Source organism: Gigantopelta aegis, chromosome 4 (assembly GCF_016097555.1).
Source record: "Gigantopelta aegis isolate Gae_Host chromosome 4, Gae_host_genome, whole genome shotgun sequence".
NCBI classification, from domain to species: domain Eukaryota; kingdom Metazoa; phylum Mollusca; class Gastropoda; order Neomphalida; family Peltospiridae; genus Gigantopelta; species Gigantopelta aegis.
This window is the reverse complement of record NC_054702.1, coordinates 95,008,675-95,020,985: the sequence shown is the minus strand read 5'-3', so window position 1 is coordinate 95,020,985 and position 12,311 is coordinate 95,008,675. Positions and strand designations below refer to the sequence as shown.

The 12,311-nt window shown below is 30.8% G+C and overlaps 1 protein-coding gene across 7 annotated transcripts in view; it reads right to left on the bottom strand.

The window, feature by feature from the left end:
• LOC121371466 (nesprin-1-like) overlaps positions 1-12,311 on the bottom strand; it is a 191,958-nt gene that overhangs the window by 134,235 nt on the left and 45,412 nt on the right. For all 7 annotated transcript variants that reach the window (XM_041497379.1, XM_041497381.1, XM_041497385.1 and 4 more), the window contains 2 exons: positions 12,142-12,309; positions 11,087-11,263 (listed from right to left, as the gene is read on the bottom strand). In XM_041497379.1, the coding sequence (XP_041353313.1) occupies positions 11,087-11,263; positions 12,142-12,309 (345 nt within the window). The remainder of the gene's footprint in view (positions 1-11,086; positions 11,264-12,141; positions 12,310-12,311) is intronic.

The following is a 12,311-nucleotide window of genomic DNA, read 5'->3' as shown; positions in this document are numbered from 1 at the left end:
CAAAAGAGACAATTGTTAAAACTAAAGATTACTAGCTGTATGAATTAATGTCTTTACCAAATTCCAAAATAATGTCACGACTGAATCTATACTGAACATCTTTTCACTGAACTGAGAATTGGTAATTAAAAGAACTTATTCTTATTTAAAAACTAACCATCACCCTGACCTGCATTCTTCTTGTGTTTAGTACTTTTAAAATATTTTTTTAGTCTGAATTATTGTATCTAATCAGACAGTATTACACCCACATGCAATGACACGTGCTCACAGAGTTGTGGATCAGAAAGGGAAATAAAAGGGTACTGGCCCTCTCAGTTTTGAATACATGTATGGCTCTATAGCACAAAGTTCATGGGACTGCACTGCTAAATCACAAATATGGGTTACACAAAAATATTTTCAGGTAATCCAGTTCATTTTTCGTAACTTGTTACAAATATATCATTATGTGAACAGTGATAAATGATAGTGAAAATATTTTTAATATCTTTATTGTTTTGGAGAGAATGAAAAATGGGTTATGCAAAACTATAGGCTACTTGTGTAAACAATGCGCAAGTAAAACGATCGTTTGCACAATTTTCAGAAACCTGAATATTAAATATAGAATACATGTATGTACATGTATCTTATAGTTACCAATCATATTTCATGATGAACTCACCCTATCGATACCACAGTATATTACTGATATATTTTGCAACAGGCCATGTACATGATCTAGAATTAACTAATACATATACCTTACATTGATTCCCCCCAGGATCCAAAGTGACCAAAGAGTGCAAACTGAGGCATCTGAAGGTTGTAAGAATGCTAGGTCTCTTCTTCTTAATGAACACTGTAATAAGTGTACCACTTGAAAATAAACCTTACCTTTCCATACTTTGAAGATCGTTTTCCCATAGTGATTGTATATAACAATAAACTACAAACAATACTTTCGTTTTCTGTAACTTAACTATGAGTAACACAAGTTATTTGTAATATGTTTAACATTTCCAGTAATGCTTCAACCATTTTCAGTTATTAAGTTTGGCTTATATTGAATAATCTATGTTAATCCCAAAGCAAGCACTGTGTATTAAATATTGATGTGCTTCTTTTTGTTGAGTATTTCTCTTACCCATGAACAATAATGCCATAAACACATTGATGGAATGAATAATGGGCTACATTAAGCCTGTTGTGTTACTGGTGTTTCCACAGAAGACATTGTCCAAATCTAAGACATTAAACACTCCTGCACCTAGACAGACAAAATATATTGATTGGGCCAGTGTAATAAATCACTGGGTAATTAGATAATAATTTTGCTGAGCTTAAGGGAAAGCCCTGCTGGCCTGTTAACATGCAATGCCAATTAAATCCAAAATATCAAGACTCGGCTGCATGTACCCATAAATGTGATTTAATATCGCCAGCATAATGAATGGTATGTATTTGCTAAATGTATGTCACAATTGCATCATGAAGTGTAATTAAAATATAAAACTACATTAAGAATCCATTACTGACATTGTGTTTATCCACAGTATGCCATCATTACTTAGCCTTTAGGACACGAACATCCAGAATTGTTTTTATGGAAGTTCATTTTCATTTCAACTTATTTTCGTGCTTATATCCAATTAAAAGTTCAAGCACGCTGTCCAGGACAGTGGGTCTGGGATTTATTTTCCTTCAAACTTCAGATGGACAAAATTGGATATTCATGAAAATATTCAAAAACAGGATGACTTTTTATGATAGGCAGGAATGGGAATTAGGAATGCTTTATGTACCCATATTCACACTAGGTTCAAAGACATTCTTCCTAAACATAACAGCTAAATTCTCCAGGAATTTAGCCCATGGAAGACACAGACAGTTATTTCCCCTTATATTAAGTTATATATATATATATATATATATATATATATATATTTATCTGATGTCATGTCATCTCTACTGATCCAATCAGACACAATGTTACAAAAGTGATGACTGACAATTTTGTTCATGTCTTTGGTTTCACTGGTTACTTAAAATTATTTAAAAGACAAGTTCCACAATTCAAACTGGTTATTTACTAAAACATTCAATGTCCATAGTCCAGCCAGGTTCAATACACTCACACTGAAAATATACGCTATTCAAACTGGTTAATTACTCCTATTAAGAATGTCAATTTTTCACACTTGTCAAGTATTCATATTGATGTTTAAACACAAAGAATCTTTCACGTTTCAAACTGGTTAATTACTCACACAAAGAATGTCCACAATTCAAAGTAACTGCATTCATTGTGAGAATGTCCAAGATTGAAAATAACCAGCATTAAATATTTTGTCCAAGAGACATTGTGTCTTTAACTCAATTAGTTAATTGGTTCTTCGTTCCAAGATGTTGGTATGCATTCATTCATTCATTTGTTTCTTGATTCACTTATTTGTTTGTTTGATTGTTCATTCATTCATTCACCAATGTCTATAGTGTTGTACTAAACTGACTGAAAAGTTTATAATACTTAAACGAGTTCTTTTCAAATTAACATGAACACAAAATGCAATGTGTTACTAAAGTGTGTACTTCATAATTTGGCATTTTACAAAGTACATTGTTTCTTAAGTAATACATAATTTAAAATTTCATTAAATACTAGGTACACTGTCCTGTAGGCAAAATGTGTAATACCATATATATATTATAATTAAAGGGAGGTAATTTACAATTACAATTAAGGGGAAATAATGATAATTCAACATTAACACAGTGAATGTGTAAAGCAGGTCAGACCACAGTATTCAAAATTAAACACTGCAAAGTACAGAATGAAGATAAAATGTGTGAAAAAGAGAAGAAAAAAAAGGGTAAATTCTGTTACCAGTCTATTGCCATGGCATTGCTCATGCTTCACATGCATCATGCAGTAATAAATAAAATAAAAAATAAGACAAGTCTGAATGTGAATATGGTTTATTAGTATATTTACCAAATTCATAAATAAATGTATAGGAATAATACTGATCTTTCATAAATATGCTTTAATTAACAATAATTAACAATAAAGTATGTATATATTTATCACATATTTAAAGCACACACATATATTTTAATTATTGTTAATTTTAGGCAAGATGAATACACACTAGAAAACAAATATCACAGTTTTCTTTAATATAAAATTGTAGAAAATTAATTTCATACTTTAAAAAAATGTATCTGGCATTTTTCCTTATAATATATTATATTGTAATACTACAGCTATACAGACGTTCCACCAATGACACTACAAACAAAAACATATATATCATTTATTTTTTCTAGAGTATACAAATGATAACTGTAAAATAATTTTAAAACTTAAAATAAAAAATTGTAAACAAAAAATATCACAGAATGATAATATGGACGGATTGTGAAATATTATCAATAATATTACCACAAAAGTTGGTCCATTATGAAATATAAAAAAAAATATTCTCGTATTCAGTCATTGCTTAAAACATCAGTTTGATTTTGATCAGGTAACCCAGTTAACACACAACATTATTTAATATTTTCACCTGTTCATTACCTGATTGTATAACAAAATCTGATAGCATTACAACCCTGGCAATTAAAAAATATGCCATGGAAATATAGTCTCTACAGAATTTTCCATAGCAGGTTTGCAATTAATGTGTCAAGAGAGGAAAATTAATTTGCCAGGGTTACAACAGATGCATAATTAAGAAAAGTGATACAGAAATTTGAACATTCAACAGCATAATAAATATCACAGAAAACTGGAAAAACTGCAGCAATTTCTATGGCATTGCCAACTGCCAGCATGATGGATAATGGGCAGGGTTGGGATTATAATGCAAATTAATCAAAATTTGTTCAAATAATGACCTATGTAATCTCATCTACTTTGAGTAATTTACCATTTTAGAGTTGGTATGGTTTTAGCAAGGACATTATCCTTTTAACAGAAACAAACATTATGGTAATGATATATACAAAAAAAGTAGGAGAACTCTAATAAGAATTTACAATTGCCAAAATTGTAAGGTATATTAGCTGTGGTGAATGGTTATATGATAATAGTGAATTAATTGGGCAAACATTACAACTGGTAGTTCAGTATTACAGTAGATTTTATGACCACCAAAGATCTTGAAGGATGATTGGGGTCAGAAGTAAAATTTGAAAGCTGACAGTGGTTTTTTTATCAGTAAATTGCAAATTCAAACAATAAAAATTACTCAAAACAAAACAATGACAACTGTATGATCAACAGAATGAAAAAGACTGACAAAAATAATGTTCCACAGTGACCTTCCAGGAAATGGTCAAAATCAAGAATGACACCCCAGTGACCCCACACACGTGTACAGGGCAAATGCGTGATGCATGTGCGAACTATGGAATGTGTTTCAGTGTGTTGATAAACAGACCTGAATGTACTTTACTAGGATGTCTGTGATCAAAACGTTTGTTCGGTCTAATAGTTGATATTAACATGAGTATTTCAGATTCCCTTACCTTTTTTGAAGAGTATATAACAGTTTTGTATTTTAAAAATATATATATATATATTTTTTAAATCATAAGTCTTGTAGTTGTGATAAAAATATTAAATGTGTATGTTGCTCAGACCAACTTATTGTATGTTAAAATTTACTAATCATGTCACCATCACCAAATATAAAAAAGTCCATTACTTGAGGAAAGCACATGCTCAAAGTCTTGACTTTCACATATAAAACAATGATAAGTAGTCACCAGTTTTGCTTTTGAAGTATGAGGCAATTAAAAAGTGTGAACTCCAGCTCTATGTCAAAAATATTATGAACGTTTTCAAAATTAAAATAATATGCAATATAACAATGTAAAATATATCATCAGTTTCTTCTTTTTTTTAAATGTAAAACAGTTGTCCTCAATCTATTCAAAAGTAAAAGGTAAAACTGTATAAAAATTGAAAAATGGTAATGTTCAATATCTTCATTGATAAAGTTCAGTATAGAATACTTATAACCAGGTAAAATAACACAAATAATAAAATATATTGAAATACATTACAGAAGTTGTACTTCAATTGTTCAATATGAGTGAGTCTGGTTAAATACTAATGTAATGATACTGATAGCTATGATAAATAAATAGTCCTTAATATTCAAACTATAGATCATTAATCATAAAAAGAATATTTTAATGATAGTATCTCCATTATTCTTTCATTCAGCTTAAACACTACTACTTAAACATTTTAACTCAGGTTACAGTTAATAGCAGACAAAACATTTTAGAAAGAAAACTTGCCAAAGGTTTTGCAAGCTCATTATTGGTTTCAGTCAAAAAAATAAAATCATCTACAAGTAATACCGTAATGTATATTTGTCAACTTGTGGAAATACAAGCACATTTTAAAAATAATTTTGAATAGAAATCATTTAACATAACACTAAACAGACTTATACTAAGTTATAGACAAATAAACTAGGTTTATCAAAGTCACTGCCATATAAAATACTTTTCTATAAATGGACTATAGAAACTTATACTTAAAATGAAAATGCACTGGAGCAGAATTTGATTAAATGAATTTTTTTGTACACATTAAATATATATATACCGACAAAGTAATAACTATAATAATTTTAACAAATGAAAATATATCCAAGTATGAAGATACCAATGATAAAACATTTAGAAATAACAATGATAAATAATTGATGGATATGAACTAGAAATAAACAAATATATTTTGCTACCTATTATGATGGTACTGTGTATAAAAGCTCAAACTATAATAGTTTATTTTAGTCTAGCACTATGCCAAAATGTAACAGGCACACAAAGTCTGTAGACACTCAAAAGCCAAAAAGTCTATAAATCACACGTATATATATCAATCAATGCAAACAAAAGCTAATCTAGTAACGTCGATATTTTACATAGGGCGAGTAATAATGCAAGGTAGCCATCTGCAAAAAACAGATAACAAATCCATAACATTTGTTTGCTTTTACATCATGTCATACAATTAACTGCATGCAAAGAAATGTTCGTATATTTATAAAACATGCCTATTCTATTTTTACTCACGGATTAGCAGTTATAAAAACTAATATACATTTTATATCATGTCTTGCATGTTCAGTTAAAACGTATTTAGTATGAATTCAGCATTAAAAATGAGCTGGTTAAAAATAAAAGCCTGTTCATGTCAGAATTTGAACAAATAATCATTACAATGACAGCATTTCATATCATATATACATGTATGCGTATTCAACCAGTTTTGAGCTTTCTGATCAGTTTTAAACACAAATGTATTATCATACGATAGTCCTGTTTCTTTTCTTTTTTTTCTTTTCTTTTCTTTTTTTAAAGTTTTTAAATTGTTTTAACAACATACAATTTAATATAGAAGCTTAAGCTTACGGAAGGACAGGGCAATTATCTATACAGTTAAAAAATCCCAATAATAAAAGATTAGATTTAATATATGGAATATTAATGTTGAAGAAAAACGCTTTTAAGGTGTAATAAACTTATTGGATATTAAAAAAGAAGAATTTAAATATTGAGGAGCCTCTTTCCCCAATCCAAAATCTGTCCAATTTGTTAAAAAAATATAATTAAGTACCTGAAAGCTTTTTTTTCGAAAAGGAAGGCGACTTAGTCACCCAGAAAAAAGCCTGTACTGATTAAAAATCTATTTATGCAAACAATATTTAAATAGATACTAAAAATATGTTTTTGAAATTTAAAGTAGAAAAAAATAATACAATTTTCAATTAACTAATACTTGAGTACATAAACCAGGCTAATACATGTACATGCATAATATTTGACAATGCAACAAGATGCGAACACACAAAAACAATCAAACTTTTATGTACAAGTTATATTAAATTACCGTACTATGTACCAACATAATGGATACAGTGACTTCACTATTTTTTTTTTTTTTTATAGATGTCATGATGCCTCACAGTATTTAGAACCAGTCAGAAAATTATGTATTTAATATTATAAATATGTACTTTATATCTATATATTATATTTCCATTGGTATTATTATATTAGCTCTTTTTTTTTCAAAAATAAAGCAAATTTAACAATATACCTATGATGGCAATATCATAGTTTTACAGTAATAATTGTCCCCCAAAATATATATGTTGCTGCATAAACTTTATTCAGTTGGTAGAAAGGAAATTTGATGATGAACGTTGCTTTTGATTCCCCTCCTCCTAAAATGGTTCTAGTAAGTCATGTAAAATTAGACTGTAATAAGTCCAGGCAGAACTGACATCCAAAAAACACAAAACAACCAATGAAGCCAAAGGTATCTTGGCTAGCGCCATTTGCACCATTTGTATAACAAAACAGAAACACAAGGCCACATTTTAAATTTCTGTAACCCAACTAACCATGTTGGCAATACAATGGAAGATACATCAGCCCTTAAAATGTCTATTTTATTAATTAGATATTTTTAAAAAGCAGCAACAGTTGTTGTTTTTAAAACAAAAATGAGTTAAACAAGTTTTCACAAGTTAGTTGGGTTACAGAGCACACAATAAATAACACTTTCAATTTGGCCCATGAGTAAGAGATTGCCATCGTTGCATGCGAGAGAACCGGTTGCAGAGCGTCTCCCACAGTGAGAGACGAGGGGGATGAAGTGGCCGAGCACGCTAGTACCAGTAGAGATCTAAATGATCCAACAACACCTGCAGGAAGGACAAAAACAAAGCAACTATCGTCAAACTGCCACATAAGCTAGCAGGGTCACGCAGCATCAGGGAACATTTCGTTCAGTATCGCATTGCGATTCACTACTCAAGTTTTACAGATCACTACACAATTTTAAAAACATTAAACAGTAGTTGCTAATCAATTTTCAGTTGACTAGAAATATTGCTAATCAAGATTTTGAAAACAAAATGTTCCCTGAGCATGTCAATATATTACAACCACAACCCAGTTTTAACACATGCCTTATTTTGTCACAAACCAGTTTTTACATGTTATTTAGCAACAAAACAGTTTTTACATGTTATTTAACCACAAACCAGTTTTTACATGTCATTTAGCCACAAACCAGTTTTTACATGTTATTTAGCCACAAAACATTATATTGCCAAAACCAGTTTTATTAGTCACAAACATGTTTCAACATGATTTAGTCTTAACCCAATTTTAGCATTAGTCATAATCCAGTTGTGAGTTTTAATGTTATGTAGCCACAACCCCCGTTTTAATGTTATTTAACCACAATTTTTTTTATACAACCACAACCCATTTCATTAAAAAAGTTAGTTACAGCTCAGTATCAGATTAAACAAAAATAGATGAATTATGAATCATCTTTAACAGAAGATAGTTACAATAAAAAAAACAGAAGTTTGTTTTGTTTAACGACACCACTAGAGCACATTGATTTATTAATAATCGGTTATTGAATGCCAAACATTTGGTCATTTTGACATATAGTCTTAGAGATAATGGTAGTACTAAACCAAATAACTTCCGGCTGGGTCAAAGTTCGAGGTGCACCCAACTTTTGATAGAGAAGTGAACACCACAAGTCCTGTGATTGGTTATAAATGTGAATGTGTTGGTTGTAAAAAATAAGTTTCATCTGGGTAAAAAAAATATGCAATTTTATTTCATCTAGTACCAATGTGTCAAGTAGCCTTGTGCTTGAAACATGTAAAAAAAAGTACTCGAATTTTGTGCGGAACTAGGGTAGTCATAGACGCTACCTGTTATCTCAGAAACGAGCAGCTTGACCCCCAATTTTTTCTGATTCACTTCAAGTGTGAGGGGTGGTAGTATTTATATCCGTGGCATTTATGTCGGTTGATATGTTGCAGGTAGGAGTTTTAGCCACATATGTTACTATTGTCGTCTATGGGATTTGATTTGGTAGTATACACCCTAATATCTGCTACATTTTTCCATTAGTAGCAAGGGATCTTTTATATGCACAGACAGGATAGCACATACCACGCCCTTTGATATACCAGTCGTGGTGCACTAGCTAGACCGAGAAATAGCTCAATGGGCCCACTGATGGTAATTACACTTAGATCCCAGATCTAATGGATTAGTTATAAATTCTAATGAAATTAATACCATCAAAACAGTTACATCCAAACTTAAAAAGAATTAAAGTTACATGTTAGACATAATAGGAAAGATTGGCTACCCATGTGGACATGAAAGTTATATTTACAATCCAGATTTCAAAAATGTTTTATGTTTGTTTTATTTGATGACACCACTGGAGCATATAAATTAATCATTAGCTATTAGATGTCAAACATTTGGCAATTCTCACATGTGATTCAGTCCTCAAAGGAAACCTACTACATTTTCCCATTAGCAACAAGGGATCTTTTATATGTAGTTACAATTGTAACCCAGTTTTAACTGACAAATTAGTATTTAAAATGTGGCTCAAACTGGATGGTCAAAGTTAGAGCTGTAACTCACTTTTAAAAGAAAACATTTCATGTTCAGTTAACACAGTCTCTAGCCTAGCCTGAACTACATGTATTATCATCCATAAACAAGCATTAAGAGAAAGTTGATTACAGTACAAGAAGCATACAGTATTTAATCATAACAGTACAAATTATTGTTACAAATTTGCCTATTACTAATAAACATAAAATATTTTTTTATTTTTATAAGTTGTATGTATTTAACAAAACAAAATAAGGTTAACTGATAAAAATTTACATACCAATTTTCTTTTAATACAAAATGAACAGATGATATCAGGCCACATGAGCTTTTTTTCAATAATACATCATATTTGTATTATCATTTTATAAAAATTGCTTATTACTAAAAACAGAAGCAATTTAAAAAAAAATTAATTTGAATATATTATAATGAATTCTGGAGCACCAAAGTTCTTTCTTTCTTTTTAAAAATTTCAACAAACAATTTATTAATTACAAAATTAAAAATGTTAGTTTATGCCTATAGCTGTCAGGTTATTTTATGGCACAAAATCATTAGTGTAAAGAAAACAGCAGACGGTGCCTGTACAGCAATCTCTTGACAACATGACACTGTTTTACACATACATGTACATTCTCGTTAACACAGCTAACAAACTTGCTGTAGTTCATAACAGATAGCTTCAAAATCATTGTCCACAAATATTAAAAAGTCACATAAGTGTAATTTTTTTTCATGTTGGGTATACCGGTAATAAACTTACACAAATGCAACAAAATAAATTAATTAATTTACATAGGATCTGTCACATATTATTATTATTTTATATTCATTTAAATTCAAATCAAAATAGGTCAATTTAAATAGATGACTTTGTTTCACGGAAGCCTCAAATATACAATTAAAATTAAAATATACACTTATTTGTTTTACCAATTTAAATAGGTAAATATTTCACATATAATGAGGGTTTTTACATCTATCACATACAACTAATAATATACAAATAGCATATCACATCTACACTAGCTTAGGAACACAAAAAATAATTAATAACTTTATAGTTGCAAACTGAAGCAATAAATTCTAATTTTTTCTTTAAAACATACCATTACTGTGTTCTGCTGCTAGTGTGAGAAATGTTAAGTTTTAGTAGAAACATGTGCACAGGTTAGAAACAACACAAAAGAATATGCAGAGAAAATGAAGATTACAAAGTAGCAGGCGACTAAGGTCACAGCACTCTAAAAGGTCTTGTTTGGCAATCCTCACTGCAAAACTTGGTAGAATCTTGCGTTGCACAAATTAGGTGGTTTATTGCAAGAAAAAGTAAAAACAAACATCCACATGCAAATCCAGCGAGCAAAAAAAAAAACAGAATAAGAAAAAAAAGAATATACAAAACAATTTTATTCATAAATATTTCAAAACGTGAAGCATGCAAATCATATAAATAACCTGGTAGCCATGGCAACAGACGGATACGGAATTCCCCTTTTTTAGAGGTAAAAAACAATAAACATAAATGCCTACAAAACAGCATCATGGGCCTGGTATCGTGGGAAATATTTGCTATGTTCTAATTAAAAATAAACACATTAGGTGATAGGAAACATGTACTCACCCTAATTTGTCGAGCTGTGAGTTCGAGATTGGAGTAGCTCTCTTCGAGATTCTGTATCTGTGACTGGATCTGCTGGGCGAGTTGTGGCACAAACCGATTGGATGCAATCAGCTGCTGACCTTTCCGGTTCACCTGGTCCAGGGTGTGTCGGTAGTCCTCAATCTCACGCAACAAAACCTGCACACATTAAACAATTAAGTAGTAAAAAGTGTTTTTGTTTAACAACACCATTAGAGCACATTGATTTATTCATTGTTGGCTATTCAATGGCAAATATTTGATAATTCCGACCAACAGGACAGCACATATTGCAGCCTTTGGTATATCAGGGCTTTCATTCACAGGGTAAACAATTAAGTAGTAAAAAGTTTCTTTTGTTTAATAACAACACTACAGCACATTGATTTATTCATTGTTGGCTACTGGATGTCAAACATTTGGCAATTCCGACATAGGTAGTACCTATTACATTTTTTATCCACAGCATATATGCCATTTCCCACAAACAGGACAGCACATACCACAACCTTTGGTGTATCAGGTGTGAGGCACTGGTTGGGATGGGTAAAAAAAAAACAATCCGAGAATGGGTCCACTGAGGGGGTTTGATCCTGTAACCAAGGCACCCTAGGTAAGGACTCTACCAACTGAGATAGATTTCGCCCATTCAACTGTAAAGTCAAATGAAAATTTCTTTCAGTCTATAAAAATGTAATCACAACAGCCAGAAATAGATCTAGCAGCATGAAAATAATATAATGACATTCCAGCAATGATGCATTACAATTCCAATTATCAAATACAAATGTTGTGAAGTTGGGAATGATTAAGTAACCATGATGGCAGCAATAAGGTGTCTTAACAAGCATGATATCAACAAATAAACTGATATTTACTTCACATGAAAGAATGAATACATGTACATAAGAACATTATTATAGAAAATTTATGAGGAATGGTTGAGTGTCTGATTCCAAAATATAAGACTAGTACAACATGATGATGCTCTTCAACTTAGAAATAATCTGAAATCAATATGACAGCAGCACACTTACTCTGTGTTTGTCAATCTGTCTCTGGGTCATCTCGAGGGAGCTGACATTGAGTGAGTTGTGAGACATCAGACGGTATGACATCTGCAGCAGCCACTTCTCTGCTTCCTGCTGAGCTTCGTGGAACTCAAGGTGATCTTCATAGGCATTCTGGGTGGTGTCCACCATTTGCT